At 36.9% G+C, this 19,300-nt stretch overlaps 1 protein-coding gene across 1 annotated transcript in view; it reads left to right on the top strand.

Moving 5' to 3' along the window:
• Nucleotides 1-19,300, top strand: part of CACNA2D3 (calcium voltage-gated channel auxiliary subunit alpha2delta 3) — a 389,950-nt gene that overhangs the window by 148,673 nt on the left and 221,977 nt on the right. Inside the window, exon 5 of the mRNA XM_053954145.1 lies at nucleotides 4,343-4,505. Coding sequence (XP_053810120.1) covers nucleotides 4,343-4,505 — 163 coding nt within the window. The remainder of the gene's footprint in view (nucleotides 1-4,342; nucleotides 4,506-19,300) is intronic.

Genomic DNA, 19,300 nt, shown 5'->3' with positions numbered 1-19,300 from the left:
GTTGTTTTTTCAAGGATGCAAGTAAAGTTTCTGTACTACTTCCATAATTAAAGTGGAACTGATGACAAATTTTCAAATCCCAGGAGTTTTTTGCACCTTGCTACTAAATAAAGACATAAAAAAGAGGGGGAAAAGTGCTGGATGTACCTAGAGAGGAGCAAGGAGGAACCTTCAGAGAATAATTGGAAATTATAAAGATTGTCTCTTAAAACAAGAGATGCTGTTTTCTCAAACATAAAAGCTTTTTAAAATTCAGAAGTTTTTATTTGATGAGGCACTTTACTTTTATGACCTTTTATGCTTGCTAAACAGACCAAGTTATTGAATACAAGAGCTTTAATCATATGCTTGAAAACATAGATTCTCCTTACTGGACAACTGCCAGAAGAGATTTTTTGAGCCTTAGAAACAGATATGCATTCAGATGTTTGTCTCTTCTTTAGCTCGAGTACCAGAATGGGGATTGCTGTCTCCAATGTGTTCTTAGTAGGACAGCCTCCCTCTGAATGGAAAACTTTCCTCATTTTGCTTTTCACATATCATGAATCTTTCTATTCTCCTTTGAGATGTCTCTTATTTGTCAGTCTTGAGAAAATGAACTTTTTGTATTTTTTGTTTAAACTCTGGTTATAATAGCTATTTTGATGGAACTGTAGATGTTTCAAATACTGTGCATTTCTAGCCGTCTCTGTAATTTCATGGTAGGTTTTGCTTTCTCCTTAATTTTCCATGTTATTTGCTGCTACTTCATTTTCTCTGATGCTCTAGCCTTTTGAGGCTCAATGCAAATGCCATGAACTTTCCTTAATTTAGTATCTTTCAGATACATTTAACTTTCTCTTTAGATGAGCTGCAAAGTTACAGAAACACTGTGAAAATGGCTCTTGAGTAGTTAAGAATTATCAGTGTAATCCAAATATTGCTCTAATGCTGGCTCATTAGTGCAAATCATTCCCATTTACACCTTTCTGGTCCTCATTGCTCTGTGAATGTGACTTTTTTTGCTGTCTTGGTAAAAATAATTTCTATAGTTTAGAAAAAAAAAATATAGCAAGCTAAAATTGTGGCTTGCATTCTTTCATGCTGTTAAAAACCAAAACACTTCATTTTAAAATGCAGTGATAAAAAGTGCTCTTATGCCAAATACTCTCGAAGTTGCAAAGGCAGTTTGCATTATAATATATCTTTTAAGGTTAATAGTAAACATTTATGTTTAAATAAACATGCTGTTTACAGTGTTAACAAATACATGATAAAATATTTAGGCATTACTGGATATCTATTTACAGAATGATAAATGTAAAAGGCAATATAGAATATCAGTCTTGTGCAACACTGCAATTATGTGAGATTTGTGCAATACTTTTCAATACTGCATCTAAATTACTGAAGTTTTGTTTCAGACAAATATTTATTGTTATCAAGGTGCTTGTTTAGCTCAGACATCATGCCAAAATAAGTGGCTAAAATGGAATAGAGAATTTTGAAGAATTTTCCTTCTTACCTTGCAGATCACTTCTCACCTCCGACCTACTCCTGTGGTTCTCATTGCAGGCCACAAACTTTGCACTTCCCTTGTTTTGCTATTCTATATTTTGAACAAATTAATTTTTGTCATAATTAACATAAATCTTTGGCAGCCATCCTAAGCGAGCACACAGCACGTGGTTTCTTATTGTGGCTGAAGGTATCTTTTGTTTTAAAACAAACTTGTTTCTGCCTGGCAGCATGAATGATGCTGTAAAGCAATTTTGTGATCAGTTCTGTAACAGCCCCATAAGTCTCTGTCTCCTGTGATTACAGGGCATGGCAGAGCAGCCCAGGGTTCTGCAGATTGTCAGCAACAGGATTATTTGGGATGTCTCAAATATGGTCAGCTCCCTGCTGGGGCAGAATGGTCCAGTGCTTGTTCTGCTGGGCACTGATCCCTTTATATTGGCTTGCACTAGGAAAACCTTACAGGAATAAAACTGAAAACTGAGATTCCTATTTGCCTTATTATTATGACACACCGTGGGCTTTCAAAATGCCAGATCAAACATGCAGAATGATGCAGATACTGCAAAGAATGTAAAAGCAAAAAAACCCCATGTATTTACTTGAGCAAATTGAAATGCACTAAAGTCTAAAAGCTGATTTTTAGTTCTAATGATTCATGGAACAGCTGTCATGAAGGAGATTTCCTCACTCACCTGCAGGTCTCTAGGTATGGCTGGAGTAAACTCATCTGTTGGACAAGTCACGATAGAGCTGAGTCTGCTCCTAACCTGGATAATTATCTTGTTATTTATTAGACTAATAATTTTCTGGTGTGTTACATGGTGTGTACTCAGAACTCACCTAGTTAAGGTTATATCAAAGACTGACCTCCATTGACAAGATTAAATTGAAGTCATTTTCTCCAAGAGCTTAGGTAGAGTATTTGTGTTGTCAGCAAACAGGACTTTATCCTCTTTCCCTTGGGCTTTATCTCAAATGCAGTGTCAGAATGCCAGATGGATTTACTTTAATATTTTTTCTTCAATTTTTAATATTCTTTCTATCACCTTTCAGCTGTCACACTCAATAATTTCCTTGGAATGGAAGAGCCCAAAAGAAGCCATTGTATAACAGCTCTGCTTAAATGCTCATCTTTTTCAGTAGTATTTTTGAGCTGCATACATTACCTGATGTTTAATCCTTAGAACTTGCAGGACTGCCTTAAATACACTATTTTTGTAGGCTTCTCACTTGCAAAAAAACCCTCAACAAGTCAAAGACAAGCCCCCCCGACCCCGCCCCAATCCAACAGAACCCCAAAACTAAACAGGAAAATATTAATAATCTGCAATAATATAAGGACTACTCTAGACTACAATTTGCTTTTTAAAAAAATCTAAACATAAATCATATTATTGCGTATACACTGGTAGAATTGAGAAGAGAAAATACAGACTCAGACCAATAAATCAATGAATGCTAAATCAACTGAAGAAACAATCAGTCCTAAATACCCTTAATTGTAAAATAAGTGGTTTCTTCTTTCCTTTTTTTTTTTTAATATAGCAGTTTTAGTAGTTGGCTAGCCTTGCCACTAATAGAACTTGATGAAAGAGGTTGCCTACTAATTAACTTTGGAAAAGGAAATAATCCACAGAATGAAATTAAAAAATGCTTGTTTAGAGTTGATTTCAAGTATATTCTGACATCCTTATTTGTAACTTGTCCATTTTTCCTTCCATTTACAAAGTATTATAAAAGCCATGGGTAAATAAAATTTACATCCTTAAAATTACCAAGTCTATATGTGAATTTCTGTAGAAATTATTCTATACATTATATATGTACCTTAAGTTCAGTTCAAAAAGAACAGTATATTGCTGCATATTATAGTACAGAATACTTTTTTCTCAAATAAATGTAGATTTATGTTTAAATATTATATACATTTGCTCTCAAATGGATATTAGGGCAGAGACTCATATTTAAATTAATGTGATTCTTCAAAGACACTAAACTTTGGCCTCTTCCAGTTAGGAAGCACATCACAAAGTGCTGCCAAGGTTTAAGGTATTTAAGAGGTTAAAAAATAGTCTGTACTGTTTGTTGCTTTCAAAGCTTAGTAAAATTTCTGGTTAAACTAGGTAATAAAGATATAAAAAATTTTATCTAAATTTCTTTTACTTGTCTGGTTCTAGTTCTGTACAAAATAGGACAAATAGTCTTCAGGAATCTTTAACAGGCAGACAATTATTTCTTGTTCAAAATAAGTCACTATTAAGTTTATATATCCAGATTAAAGCATGCGTATTTTAGAAGGCCAGCTATGATCTGCACTTCTAAAATTCAGTGTAAAGCAAATAATTTTGGGAAATGTCAGTCAGTACACATTGAGTACACATCTACAGCTGTAGTTAATACTCCTGAGAAGTAAAAACACTTTTAGTTTGTCAGGGCCTAAGTTCAGCACTGACAGCAGTTCTTGATCTGGTGGAAGTAAGCTAAACAGAATTCATAATTAAGTAATCCTCCAGAAAAATATTTGAATTTAGAAAACTTTGTATTAAAAATAGGACAAATATTGTTTATGATTAGAGCTTTTCTTGGACTGCCCTTAATATTTTCAGGGCAGCCAGAGAACTGAAACAATATGGGGTTTTCTTGAGATGTATGGATAAATCTGTTTTCATAAATGTACCTGTATGAAGAGTACAGAGGGAATCTGAGAGAGGATAAAAATGTATTGTTCTACTCTTCTAGCTGAAGATGTTAATCAGGGGATTGATAGATGTACTAAACCATTCAAACCTCATTTTCATGCTGAATGTGCATTCTGAGTAGGGAATGTGGGTTTCTGTTGCAGTATGAATACTTCAATGCTGTGCTCATAAATGAACGAGATGAAGAAGGAAACTATCTGGAGCTGGGGAAGGAGTTCATTCTGGTGCCAAACGACCACTTCAACAACTTGCCTGTGAATATCAGTCTGAGTGATGTCCAAGTACCCACCAACATGTACAATAAGGGTAAGAAAAGAGCTGCTTTATTTCATCATTCCACTGGCCAAACAAAAGCACGCCCTTGCTTAAAAATGAAGCTGTTGATTAACTGTGTATTATCTGTGTTTTTCAGTTGGCAATAATACTGAAATTTTCTATGGAAGAATGTTTTAAGTATGACAGTTCTGTAATAGCTTTTGTTTTGTGGCAGTTTAGCAGTTTAATGAGGTTAATGATTTGCATATGGGACTCGCATGAGTTCTGTCATAAGAGTGTGGCAGAACATGTTTATTCCAGTGAATCATTTTCCAGAATCTTCAAATCATTTGACCAGAGCTTACATTGGCACCAGTTTAATTATATCCTTGCTGAGATTTAGAATTGTCTTGGAAAGATATAGGATAGGTGAAGGGAAATCCTTTATTAGATTTATGCTTTCAAACTTCTGCGAATATTTCTAGCAGTATGTGTGCTATTCTAGCTCTGTACACAAACTCTGCTCTGATTTTGCAGATAGTGTTTAGAAGGGATGGTATCTAGTCCCCTATTTGATGTAAGTGCACATTGTACTAGCAAACAGCAACATTAGGTGTTAGAAGTGATGGACTTTGGTCTAAAAATTTGGAATGCAAACTAAACTCAGATATATATTTACTCATTTTCCTTTTGCCTTTAATCAGACAGCAGGAATTTGTATTTTTGCAGTGTTTATGCAGCACCTATCTATTTATTTTTCTCAAGCCAGTAATAAAAGGAAAATTTAGAAGGAAAGTGCCAAAGTTTCCTAACAATATCTACAGTATATTTGTCATTGGTCTGCAGAAAGCTGCCTAATCTCCTTTTCTGGTTCCTCTTCTGTGTTTTAACTATACTAAAAGACATCTAAAAGGACATTAGATGCTTTCCTCTTAATACATTCCAGACTAGCAATTGTGGTAATTCATGCAAGGATATTGTGTAATAAGGCAAATTAATTCAGATAAATTGGTCTGGTAAGGGAAGCAGTGGATATAGCAGCTTCTTTTCAAAGTTAGGATTCTGACTTGAGAATCCTGAGGAGCCAAAACTCCTACAATAGTCTTAAACTAGGGATGAAAAATAAATCGTCCTAGAGAGAATTTGAAAGGTTGTGAGATGATTAATGCAGGATGTTTTGAAAAGACTTGGAAAATGCTTAAACTTCTAAAGATACCAAACGACTTTTTTTTGTGCAAGTGCTAATATTTATTTAATCAAGCCTGTCTATAAATTAATTCATTCCAGAATTGCTAAAGAGGAAAAAGAAAAGGAAGGAATATAGAGGTCAGGCAACTGTGCTTTTTTGGAGAAGGAAATTGTCCTGAGTAGTTAGTGAGAACAGTAGAACTAAAGAACCTTCAGGTATGTGATATGTGCTCATGCTATGTATTGAATGATTTTATGTGCTGACTACTTATAGTTAAAGGCCTAAGTTCAAGGGCTTGTTACATCTTGGCTTGGCCAATCATACAGGGATTTTCTGTAGCTATGGGGAAGATGGAGTTCTGTGATGATTCCTCTTTCTACTTTGTGTAATTCAGACCATCCAAAATTGTCACTTTATGCAGCTGCAGAAAAAAAAAAAAAAAAAGCATTTTAAAATCATTTAAATGTATTCCAACAGCAGAAATCTGGTTTATTACTGGCATTTTCCTTGCACATGGACATAATAATCTTGTTTGGAGCTTGCCAATGTCTGGAAATGGTCCTCTTACCAAGAAGAGAACTTCAATTTTTTGTTGCCCTCTGTAATGCAGAGGGGTGATAACAAGTTAATTTAATCCTAACCTGAGGGTACAAGCAGTAGATATTGATATGTTTATAACCAAGTGTCTGCAGAATACCATTTCTCTATAAAGGGCGTGTTGTTCATTTCCAGTTTATGTTTTATTTTATTGAATTACTAGGGAGAACCACAGCCAGAATTCACAGTTGAAAACAGACAAGTGTGATCACTGAATAGTTAAACACAGGGCTCTTGAGTCAACATAGAAAAAAAAACCCTATTTGTAAGCTAATTCTAAACTTTTTCCTTAACTTTGTTTTTTTTTTTTTTTTAGTTGTACAGATATTGATCATTTGCAATGAGTTCAGAGAAGAGTCACAGGACTCATCAAAGAATTGACAAATGTGCCATGGACTGAGACCACAGGAGCTCAGTTCATTTAGCTTATTCAAGAGATGATTAAAGGCTTAATTAGTTGTTCTGTAGTTAATTACTAATACCAGGCTCTATAATCTGGTTGCCAAAGATTGTAAAAATCCCGTGGCTGAAATCAGGTTCCATTATTTTGCAAAACTGTGGGCTCAGTTAAGCTTTGGGAAAAGGTTTGGCCTGGTCAACTTCCATGATCACAGTGATCCTGCCCAGCTGTGGAATCACTGAAGTTCACAGTCCCTAAACTGGGCACTAAATGAGATTGGCTTAAAAATCTTGGCACATAAACATATTGCTATTCTTTGTTTATCTTCTGGCCCTTTCAGCCTCTTCATAGAAAAGCTTAAAAAAAATGATGGCAACAACAGGATTAAGTAATTCTCATTCTAAGGACACCTTCAAGTTTGGAATCTGAAAATAAAAAGCTGAAACCAAATTTCATTACATTTATGATGAAATCAAGAAAATGAAAATATGATAAATATCAAATCTATGACATGAAAATTTATCATGGAACATTTTGAAAAGGAAAATGAGAGCCAATAAAAAAGTCTGCCAACCTAATTTGTAAGCATACATTAGACTAGTGCCATCTTGGAGTACAGAGTGCATGCACTTACCATAATATAGAAGGAAAGATAGACTAATGAATTTAACAAAGAGTCACAGCTTTGTATTTACAGTGCTCTTGATCATCATTGTAAAATATAAAGAGCTGATCTAGTTATTGATGTGCTTTTATACTCTTCATTTCCCTCTTCCGCACACCCGTGTTCCCTGCTTTCTTCATCTCTTAGAACGGTGTATTGGCTTTGCATGACCTGGTTTGTGGTAGTGGGGAGCCACAAAGATTGCTCCTGTGGGAAGCTGCTGGAAGCTTCCATGTCCAGCAGAGCCAATCCCTGATGGCTCTGAAGATGGACATGCTGCTGGCCAAGGCTGGGCCAATTACAGAGGGTGGTAATGCTTCTGTGACGACATATTTAAGAAGAAAATCAAAACAAAATCATGCAGCTTTTGGCTTTTAGTCAGAGAAGAGGAGGAGGTGAGAACATGTGAGAGAAACAACATGGGAACACCAGGGTCAGTGGCACAGGAGGGGGAGGAGGTGCTGCAGGTGCTGGAGTTGAGATTCCTCTGCAGGCTGTGGTGAGACCATGGTGAAGCAGCTGAGCCCCTGCAGCCCCTGGGGATCCACCCACAGCCTGTGGGGATCCACGGGGGATGCAGAGATCCACCCCCAGCCTGTGGGGATCCACGGGGGATCCAGAGATCCACCCCCAGCCTGTGGGGATCCACGGGGGATCCAGAGATCCCCCTGCCATGCCTGGGGGAGGCTGTGATCCAGTGGAAGACCCAGGGGAGAGAGAGGGCCCTGCTTCCAGGCTGGAGCAGCCTGTTCTTGGAGGACTGCACCCTGTGGGAAGAGAGACCCATGTCACAGCAGTTTTGGGAAGACTGTGTGCCTGTGGGGGGAGTTCACATTGCAGCAGGTGCTGTAGTCCAGCTGCCCTAGAAGTTCACAGAGAACTGTCTCCATGCTAGAGACCCCATGGCCTCACAGGGGAAGAACTCCTCCCAGAGCAGCGGAAAAAATCTCTGTGATGAACTGACACAAACTCCCATGCCCTGTCTCCCTGTGCTGTTAGTGGGAAGGAGGGAGGAGCTGGGGGGAGAAGGTGTTTTAAGGGCTTATTTTACTTTTCATTATCCTCCTCTGATTCTGTTAGTAATAAACTCACTTCATACCTCTAAGTTGAGCCTGTTTTGCCCTTGCAGTGTTTTCTTATCTCAACAAAGCCTTTGTTAACATTTTTTTCCTCTCCTCTGCCCAGCTGTGGCAGGGGAGGGGAGGTGAATGAGTGTCTCTCATGGGTGCCTGGTGTTGGGCCAATGTCAAACCACAAGTGGACAGCCATTATTGTTAAAAATATAAATATTACTGGTGTTTGGAATATGAAGCCTACGCAGTTCAGAAAAGAAATATTTTGGTATTCCTATAATGTTCATACACTGAAGGAATTTAGAACAAAGAAAAGTGTGATAACTGTGCTTTACAGTTAAATGTATTTACCTGTGTATCTATAGGAACCCCTCACCTTTAGGACGTTTTGCAGAAAAGCTGGTGGTCCTTTTAAACTGCACATCATTCTCCTGCAATTGGCCTCCTTCATTTTTTCCTGAAAAAGACTGCTCATTATAACGTTTTTTTTAGAAATTCTTAAGTATACTTTGGGAATCTAAATCTGTCACTGCATTCTATTTCTTCTCTTTGAACACAAAGTGTGCTCATTACCTATAGGCTCATTGCTCACAGCCACAGGATTTGCAAGGCAGTATCTTTTTAAACAATGAATAATTAATTAATTAAGACATTTTGTGATAACTGTCTTAACAAGCAGTAGTTCTTCCATCCACAAATTTGGCAATTATCAACTATATGGATTTCTGACAGAAAGCAGGGAAAAGGTTCTTTAGTGAATTAGCCATATAAAAATATTCATAGAGGAAAAAGAAGGGAAGAATGAAGGCATGTTTTTCATGTTAGAAGGAAAGTTGAATTTTTGGAAGTACAGAATCAATCTGAATCTGGTTTGGGCAATGCAAAGGCAGAGTCTAGGTGTAAATAAGGCACTGTTTCATTCAGCTGCTGGGCTTTTTTATTAAAAAAGTTTATACTGGTTACATAAAGGCACAAAATGAGTTCTCATAGGTTTTATTTTTTATGTCTTCCTATTAATTTAGAATGTAAATGATTTGGGATGTGCTGCTGTCTTGGACATATCTTGCATGTACACTTCCACAGCTACACATTCCTAAGATACTCAGATACAACTTTCTGTATATCAATCAGTATATTTTAAACAGCTATTGTAGAAGACATCAGTGATAATGAAAAAATGATTAATAATTTAGAATTTGTATGGTTTCAAAATTTGATTTATTACTTTCTGAGATGACAGTAGTATGTTTAGAAGAATCTAGGAACGTGACATATAATTAAAAATTAGCACTTGGAATGTGGGTTGGGCTTTCTGGCAACCATCCACAGGGAGCCTGGCGTTAGGATTGCCACTGGCGAGAGTAAGATTCTAGAATGGATTTATGTACACAAGGAAATTATAAAAGAAGACTCAAAACTGCTGTTGCAGATGTTGACAGTGTACAAAAGAAAAATAGAGCAGCGTTTTACCTTTTGTTAGTATGAGAGTATAGGTAACCAAGATCCCATATTCTTTGTCCAAAGTATGTGCTGTACCTGGGATGAAGAACCTAATCCAGTTTTTGGCTTTTTTTTTCCTAAATCTGTCACCTCATATTTACTCCTACTTGTGGACAGCAATGACATATTTTCTGCTGTTGAGTTTTCACTCAGCAGTTTTTCCACGGAAGAGGCCTGTGAATACTTGGATAAATGTGGTTTTCAGAGGAATCTAGATGAAAACCAAAGCCAAGGTGAGGGTCAGTGTGTCTTGGTGACACATGCTCAGGCAGTTCTAAGTTATGGCACCTGTTGAGAAGCAAAGCCTAGAGTAGTACAATACCAGGGGTGTCACACAGCAGGATCTCATCCATTTATAGCAGCTTTGCATAAAATCCAGAAACCACACAGGGAAATCCATTGTCTTGATATTAGCTGAAAACAACTCCTGGTTTGGGGAATTTGTAGTTGGTCTTTGTTTATATGACAAGGTGGGCTTTATGTTTGTAGAAAGGGGAGGAGCCCAGGTTCTCTTCTTTTCAATAATTCAAAAATATCAGGATGCAAGCACTTCTCCTTGCCTTTTAAACTCTATTTCTCAGTGTAACAGTTGCTTCACAGTAAGATATTTAGAACTAAAGAGAGACTTCTGTGCCTGAGAGTTTTTTCATGTATAAAATCATTTTTTTTTTCTAACCCCTGTATTTCATAAAATCTTACAATATCTGTGCCTCCATATTTGGTCTAAGATTGAGATTTTGGACTAAAATATTACACACCCAAAGACAACATTTCTAAATGTTTTTAAAAATAAAAATGCCTTGTAGAATGAGCCAAGTTTGACTTTGCTCATTGGGTATTTTGACAGAAGTAGGGTAAGGGTGACCATATGTGAATCTATCTAGCAGCCCTGGACAGTATCTCTGAGATGTGGTGGAGGAGGCAGACATGTGCCAATAGAGGGAGATTGGAGAAAGGATAATTTCTTTGTTTGGATCAGATGCATCTTGAGAAGTAAGTTTGATTTTGCCTTGAAAAAAGAAAAAAAAAAGTAAAACAATTTATCTTGGCAATAGAAGGGAAGTAGGCTTATATCAGTTGATTTAAAGTAATGGGAGGTTTTTCCTTTGTTGTAATTTCTAGTTTACTGAATATATAATCTTGTTTTACTTGCTCGGTTTTATAATGGAGAAACACTTCCTAGAGGATAAACCTTCATCCCATTAATAGAGCTGACAGTGAAATTAAGTGCATTCTACAGCTTTGCAAGACTTAGTTATCCACTGAATTTTTTGTACTTATTAAAAGTCATTGAGCAAAGAGTACAAACTTAACTACTGGATAAAACCCCCTGATTTTCCAATTTTAAATACTCTTATTTATCTTAAGTGTATTTTTGTTTTTATCACTAGTGAATGTCTGAGGAAAAGACATATGTATATAGACATAAATAAAAGTATATATATCTATATCTATATGTGTATATATGTATCTCCTACGTGGTGGAGAATGGTGTAGTCTGTTCTCACACCAAAGGATGTTGACATATATGTGTGATCCACTGAAGTATTTCAGGAAATATTATGGACACAAGATAGTTTTGTGACCACAGTTCTGCAACTAAGTTGTCAAGTCCTGCATGAGAAGAATTTTAATTTAAGCTGCAGTACAAGGTTGATGTCTCTTTTTTCCTGCCCATGCAGAGATAGTCAGATCACAGCTCTGCACTGCCTTCTGTTTGTACTGTGCACAGATCACTTCTGAGAGCCAGGATGAAATTATAACCAGTATTTTAGTGCTTGCCTGTTTTCCCAGAGCTTGTTTCCAGTGAGATTCCATTGTATAGCCTGAGGCACCGCTTCTCCCTTTAAGCTCTGTGACTATTGAAGCGTTTCAGAGCTGGCTCAGCACTTTGGTCTCTTCAGCACAGCCCCAAGTGCCACTGTCACACACAGAGTTACATTTTCATGGTCCTGAAATTCAACACGTGCTCAAGTTCTGTGTTCTGTGCTGTGTGAGGAGATGGAAGCCTCTCCTGCACAATTCTGTGGAACTGACATCTGTATCTTTTAGTTTGGGCTTTTTGCCCTTTACTCCTAGTGAAGTCCTGGGGTGAATATCACATAAACTCTTAAATGCCATTCAGAGGAGCACATACAGCAGCACCATGCTGGTACAAATGAACAGACTTGCTCTGAACAGACTCAGTTTTGGAAATTTTTCTTCCCAGGTTGATTTACAGTGATATCTGTTCAAATTAGTTTGAACATGGAAACGTCCACTCATGCTGTGGAACTTTGTGAAAAGAATTGATTACTGTCTTTGAAGTGCCAAAGGTGAAATATTGATTGGTGTGTGGAAAAGTGAAATGTAGTGGGCAATGCACAAAAGGACCATATTAACTTGTGAAGTCTACAATAATAAATATCTTTCATCCATGCCTTTTTGGTACCTTCCTTCTTTCCTGTGTTGCTCCAGCTGAATTGAAATACCAGTGTCTGGGCATGTGCAGAGGGTTATTCATGTGCATTTTCTCTTTTTAGAGACCTGATATCAATATCTGCCTCACCTAAAAGGCATTAGGCTCTGCTTCAGGGAGGATCTGTGCCGTCTGCACAGAGAAGAAAACATGTTAGAATCAGTTAGCTATTCTAATAATGATATGTCAAAATAAAGCATAAAATTTCCCCAAAAGTGTTGGGTCTGGAAAGTTACTCTTCAGCTTTCATTATACTGGAGAAGGGGCCTTATACTAATGAACAGTGTTTCAGTTTTTTCCTTATATGAATACATGTTAAACTCGGGAAGTTAGGTGAACTTTTAGCCCAGTGCTTACACTGATTTCTTTTTAATGTTGACATGATTTATACTGAATTCATTTCTCAGCATTTACCTACAACTATTTCTGACATTTCATCATGTCTACCACCATAAAAGAGTGAATTTTCACATCTTCTAGCAAGTTATATTTCATAGTACTGCCATGTGATTTAGAATTATATTTTGAGTTCACTGTCATGTTTTTGTGAATTTTGTAATGAAATCTTTATTCCCTACTATAATGTATTTGAGAGGGGAGGAGCCTTAATAAGAGCTCTCTCTTTCCTACCCCTGACATTAGACTGTAGTCTGTGAATTCTGCTAGTTGCAGTTTTGGCACTAGGGAGGATTTTTCTTATCAGATTGGCTGTCTTTGGTGAATACCTATCAGCAGCCCAGTGGTTGGTTAGTTTATAAAATCTCTGCTATCATAAACTGCCAGGTGCCTCAGTAAATTACTTCTGCATTTTTACATTGCCAGGCCTGGTTCTCTGTTAAGTTAGGGAATACATGTATGTTACAGGAAAGATCTTTTGTTAAAGCAGCTGGAGAACAGTTTGTGCATGGTCAGATGAAAATGATTTGCTCCAAATCCTTTCTTCGATTGAGATTAAAAGAAAAAAAAAAGAAAACAACGAAACAAAACAAAGCCCAAAAGAAAAATATTCCACTGGATTACAGATTACCAGGTATTTATCCTGATATATTTAGAGAATGAAGTAGAAGCATTAGTGCAAGATACTGCTTTGTCTTTAGTGACACAGTAGACAGAATCAAGATAGAAAATAAAATCTGATAATCAATTATACAGTCTGTAGTTAATCTCCTGCTTTGAAAACTAAAAGCAATAATACAAATTTTAACTTAGAGAAGTCTGTCTTAACTGTCTTCAGTCTGGTTTTCTCATCCTGATACTGTGATAGGGCTGCAGTTCTGGAGTTTTTGAAGTACAGGAAACAATTTTATCAGTGCCTTCCATAACTGCAGAGTTTTTCAGTGATGGATGCTGAAGTCCATGAATATTTTCAAGCATTTCTGTCAACAGGAGATATGGTTTATGTCAACTCAACTAACAAACATAAGGCGCACACAATATGTTGCTGAGAGACTCAAACTGTGTAAATCAAGCTGTAAAATTCATGTTTTTTAAAACTGGTTCATGACTGTAAAATACTCTTTAAAGTTCAATAATAAGTAAAAAGATAAACAAGCCTTCATTAATATTAGTATAAATTCATTTTTCCTTAAATTAATACCACACTAATTCCATGTCAATGGATTTGGAATACATTCAAATATTAACATCCATTTGACTCTTTAACCATGATCACTCTGTGTAAGTATGGATTTACAAAAAAAAGTGATTTTTTTTACAGCTCTTAAGGTGTATTTGGACTTCACTTATTTTGAGGACATGATGACTATAAATATTTTTTTATGATTTTAAATTCAATGATTCTTATCATTGCTCACATTTTCACAATTCAATTCCTTTCCATGTTTTTTTTTAATAAGGTTGCAATACTGTTTTGCACAAAGAGGCTGTATCTCTTTGTCTTACAGCTTTACTCATGACATGATTCTTTGCAGCATATGTGCACTGTCTTTTGTGCCTCCCTTTGTTTTTGTCATCTATCATTTCACTGGCTGTTGAAAGTATAGATTTTATCATGTGACTTAAACCTTTGTTTAAAAGCTTTCTGTTAGGATTATTGTTATTACTGCTGTGAAAAGTTGGCAATCAATTATTTGTGTGCTCTTTTATTGTTTTATGGATTGACTGTGGAGTAGTTTGGGTTGGAAGAGATCTTTAAGGGTCATCTACTCTAATTCCCCTGCAAAAGAGCAGGGACATCTTCACTTTGATTGTGGTGCTCAGAGCCTGACCTGGAGCATTTCCAGGGAGGGGACATCAAGCAACTCTGAATGTGACCTGTTCCAGTGCCTCACCAATTTCATCCTTAAAAAATTTCTTCCTTATATCTAGTCTGAACCTACCATCTTTTGATTTAAAACCTTTATCTCTTATTCTATTGCAAGATATTTTCTTCCAATTGTTTCCATCCTTTGCCTCTTTCTACCTTTATAATAACCAATACTTTTAAAATTACTTACAAACAATATGAATAGAAGACAACTGTGAATAATTCTGACCTCAATGTCTTTCACAGAAAATACATTAGGTGTAGCCTGTATTTTTCTGCTTACCTTGTTTGCTTCTTGAATGCTGGAAACATTGCAAAAGGGGATCTTTGACTTAGACTTCACAAATATTCTTTAAGTTTTGCTTGAACAGTTTAGAGACTGGTAAAGAATATTACCTGTGTCAAATGGCATTTCCATTGCATGATGCCTACTGTGTGTTAAAAGATGAGTTTATGCACTACAAGTCAATAAATGCAGACTCTAATCAAAAGTTTTGCTTGCATAGGAAAAAAAATCTGCTGCATGTAATAGTGCCTTCTCTAAAAGATATTGAAATGTGATGAACCACAACCATTTTTTGATTAAGTGAGGTTTTTCAATTTGATACTTAAAAAGAGCTATGAATATCATTCAGTCATACTTTCCTATCAATGCCTTCCAACTGGCTGCCAAAATTGAGATTACCTATTTTCTAGAATATTAGACCCCAAAAAAATCATTTCTCAAGTGATGCAGAAAGATTATAATCTGCAGCTAGCACATATGCAAAACCATTTTCCTGTAAGGTGTGAAATTAAGAAATAAAATCATGTCTGTCACTGTTGTATATGATTTTATGGACTTTGCTTCTGAACATTCAACATTCCGGAGTTGTTATTTAAATACTCATGGTCACATACTGTCCTGGACCACTATATTTATATTTTGAAATCCTTCCCTTGGATTGTTTGTCTTCATATTTTAAGATCTCTAGGACAGTGTTTGCACCGTCTTCCTAACACTGGACATTGTTTAATTTAAAAGGCGCTTTCTTAGTCCAACAGATTTCATCAAGGTTGCAGAGAATGTCCTATCTTCCCATATTTCTTTGTTTTAAATCTTGTTGCCTGTTGGACAGAGATGCACAGACTTCTCTGCTTCTTCCATCTGGTTTTGCTTAAATTCTGCCTCAAATATGATTCCCAGAATTTACTCAGGCTGCTGCTTTGTTCTTGAAAAGGGCTTTAGCTTCACAGATTATTTTTTTTTTCTCTCAAATCTCTGTCTTTAACAGCAAGCCTTTTGGAAATGTTGGCATGGCCATGCAAGATGTGTACCTATGCTTTATCTTTGCTGTGTTCTAGTCTGTCTCTGGCTGTGGATCTAATCTGTGTGTTTCTAATACATCCTCATCGCCATGGCAACTCAATGTCAGATCCAGGCTACATGGAAACGTGAAGTATTTCCTCTAGAAAGCCCTGCTCTCTCCCACTCCTGATCCAGCAGCTGTTGCTTAGTTACTCAGAGCTGGGCTTTGCCTTCTGACAAATGTGAGCCAGTGAATGTTTGTTACTGAACACTATCTCAGGTACAATATTAAGAGGCTTTTTGACCTGACGTGCCTCTGTCAATCATGGTGCCACCCCTACCTCCTTGTTGCTTTGAAGGACAAGAAACTGACAATAATGCTGGGGTTTTGAAAGCTTTAGGAGTCAATATGCATTAATTAAATGGTTGTCTGGCAAAGTAAAAACTGTAACTTTACTATGTAGTGAAGAAGATTGACATTTGACAAAGAATAATAATAGTTTATCTAAATATACATATTCACTTTGTCTACTGTTTTAGAATACTGTAATAATCTGTTTCTCCATGCTGCTACATTACACAGACCCTTTGATTTTTCTCGGGTATGTGTTGTGTGAAGAAGAGAAGGCGGCTTGCTCTTCTGGTTAAGCATTAGTATGCTTGGCTAGAATATAAACTGTTTCAAAATATTGTTTGGCTAAAAACGTACAAAGACATTTTTACACTATACTTTGTTTATTTAGGTGTCTTGCAGCTTTTATTTGGCACATTCCTGAAGGAGTAAATAGTGTTTAAGAATACATAATGGATTTTGTAATGTACTCATCCCAAGATACATTTGTACATCTGCTCAGTGTTTTTATTACTATCTTCAGAGGCTTTATAACCAGCTGAACGTTGTCATATCTTGTATGAGTAAAACCTTCATTTTACTCAAATTGTGCAGTCTTTTGGGCAAGGAGGCGCTACACAGGCACTTCCATTTTACTCAAATTGTGCTAGCAGTCTTTTGGGCAAAGATTATAAAAACACAAGAGAAGTAAGGGCCTGTAGATTTGAGAGGATAAGAGATGGTGATTTGCCATGGTAGTAGATAAGTGTGCTGTTATATCCAATAATTGCACATTCGTACTCTGTTGATGCTCCCAGGAACTGAGCAGTAGAGGTTTAATTTATTATAGCCCACTACTACTGTGATGCATTTTACCTGCTGAAACATTTCTCTCTAAAGGTTTTCTTGCCTCCATTTGCTGTATGCAAGAAGCATGATGTGTTGATAAACACAGGATGACTTTGGAACCTCCTTCAAAGCATTATTTGTTGGTCCCAGCTGCACTGTGCTGTGTCATTAAGTCAGCCTGCTCCTGTAACTCCATGTCTCTGAATATCTGTGCAATAGGAATGGGACGTTTTTTGTGAAGTGCTAGTTAACAGGTTTGCATGGTCTTGTGTTTCAAATAGCTTTTGTAAAGATTGGTAGATGGATCTGCCTCTCAGAAATTTCTGTAAGGATGACTTTTATTTCCAAGGCTGTGCCTTGCCTTTGTCATTCATCACTTTGACAATAGCTCTGATAAAATTGTCCCTTTTGGTATGTTGTGCATTAAATATTTTACAGCACAGTTGGCTGAATTTAGCAGCAGTCACATTTGCTTTCTTTTCCCCTGATTTGCAGTCTGTTCCACTGGCTTCCTCCATTGCTTGTTGTGACACTTTTCCTGGCTGCCACTTGCCAGAGGTTTGAATTTCCTGGCTGCTAATAGTTACTCTTCCATCAGACTGTGCAGAAATTTCTGCTTGCCGTGTGCTAGAACTGGCTCTTTTTTTTTTTTTTTTTTTTTTTTTTTTTTGCAGTATTCATTACTACTTTTGCTTCTGTGATGAAAATGCAATGGATATAAGGCCTCTGTTCAATCTGCTTAATTCCTGTGTTCTCAGAATTTGTTTTCTCTTTGCCACTTGGAAAACCACTTCTATCAGTGGTTTTCCACGTTGTTCACCCTTTCTCTTTACATTGTGGCATCTTACAGTTCTGTGGTGTTGTATTTTCTTGCTGTCCTTTCATTTTTCATAGTCCTCAATTTGTATCATGCAGAAGTGTGGAAATGAGTATGTTTCACTGAAAATACAGAAATATCCTGTCTGCAGTAACATGAATTAATTTATCTGTCAGGATGACTAGTTTTTGAGTTTAGCTCTCAGCTCAAAGCAGTTGATGGGTGGGCAATCCCCTCTATTAGGAGCATGTTAGAGACAGATCTAACTGCCCCATATACCTGGCTCCTGGGACAACAGCTCTATTAAAGCAGAATCTTTCTACTTTGTCCTGGAATGCCCTTGACTTCTGCTCTGAGTTTCTCTTTTAACTTAAAACAGAAGTTAATGGTCTATTTTCACAGCTGGTGCCTATATGCTGTTTCCAGAGCTTTGCTCTAACCTGCCCCCTGGTCAGCCCCCACACTCATTGCTTTAAGCTGTTATATCTGAGAAGTTAAGCAAAGTCCAGCCAGGCCAGCACCAAATGGGTGAAGTGATTTGCTGCAGGACATTTTCTATAACTCGTATGAAGGCAAGCCCTTAGGAGACAGAAATTAATCTTTATCCCAGAATGCTGTCAGTGAGGAGTTCGCAGCTGTAATTCTGGCTTTCAAATGAGCTAAAGTTGAATCTCAGTCCGTCTTGTTAATTAAAAAAAAAAAAATAATTACACCACTCCCCCCAAAGAAAAAAAGAACTCTATCCCCCCCACACCATAAAACAATACAAAGCATCACCTAAATGCACTCATGAAACTCAGCATAAAAATAAACACATCTGGCCATACTCCAGTTCTTCTGCTGCCACTTCAAAGGAGAAGGGTAAAGTTATTAGGGAAATGTTGGAAGATGAAGGCACTAAATGCCTACTGCTATGCCTTTATGCAGTCACGTACTTGAAGTTTTTACCATCCCGTATTCTTGCAAGGAGAGAATGTGATTTCTGACATTGGTGAACAGTTCCCAGCACATGAAGCAAAATGGACAAACACCTTCTTTTATGTCTACAGATGGCCAGATGCTTTGATCTGTGAGCTGATGCATCCACATTACCCTGGAGTCAGAGAGAGGGGAAAAGAGAGAAAAAAGTGAAGGCAGTTGCCAAAACTGGCATCCAGCCCCAGCTCTTGAGTATGCTGGACCACCCTGAAAAGCATTCATATTAGTGTTGAGTAGTGTAATTATTAGATTGTTGGTATATGTCCCAGCAAAGTATGTGATTTTGTTATTCTTTAAAATATGACCAGACTAAATATGTTGTCAATGTCATAAAAACTAAGCTAATATTGTTGCTATCTCTGAGCCAGAAAGAATGCAGGATTTTGCATTCCTTTTCCAGTGCTTGGGCCTGTAGGCTGTGCTTGTATTGCTTTTT

This window comes from Vidua chalybeata, chromosome 12 (assembly GCF_026979565.1).
Source record: "Vidua chalybeata isolate OUT-0048 chromosome 12, bVidCha1 merged haplotype, whole genome shotgun sequence".
NCBI lineage: Eukaryota > Metazoa > Chordata > Aves > Passeriformes > Viduidae > Vidua > Vidua chalybeata.
Note: the sequence above shows the minus strand (reverse complement) of the source record. Positions and strands in the feature narration are given on the sequence as shown.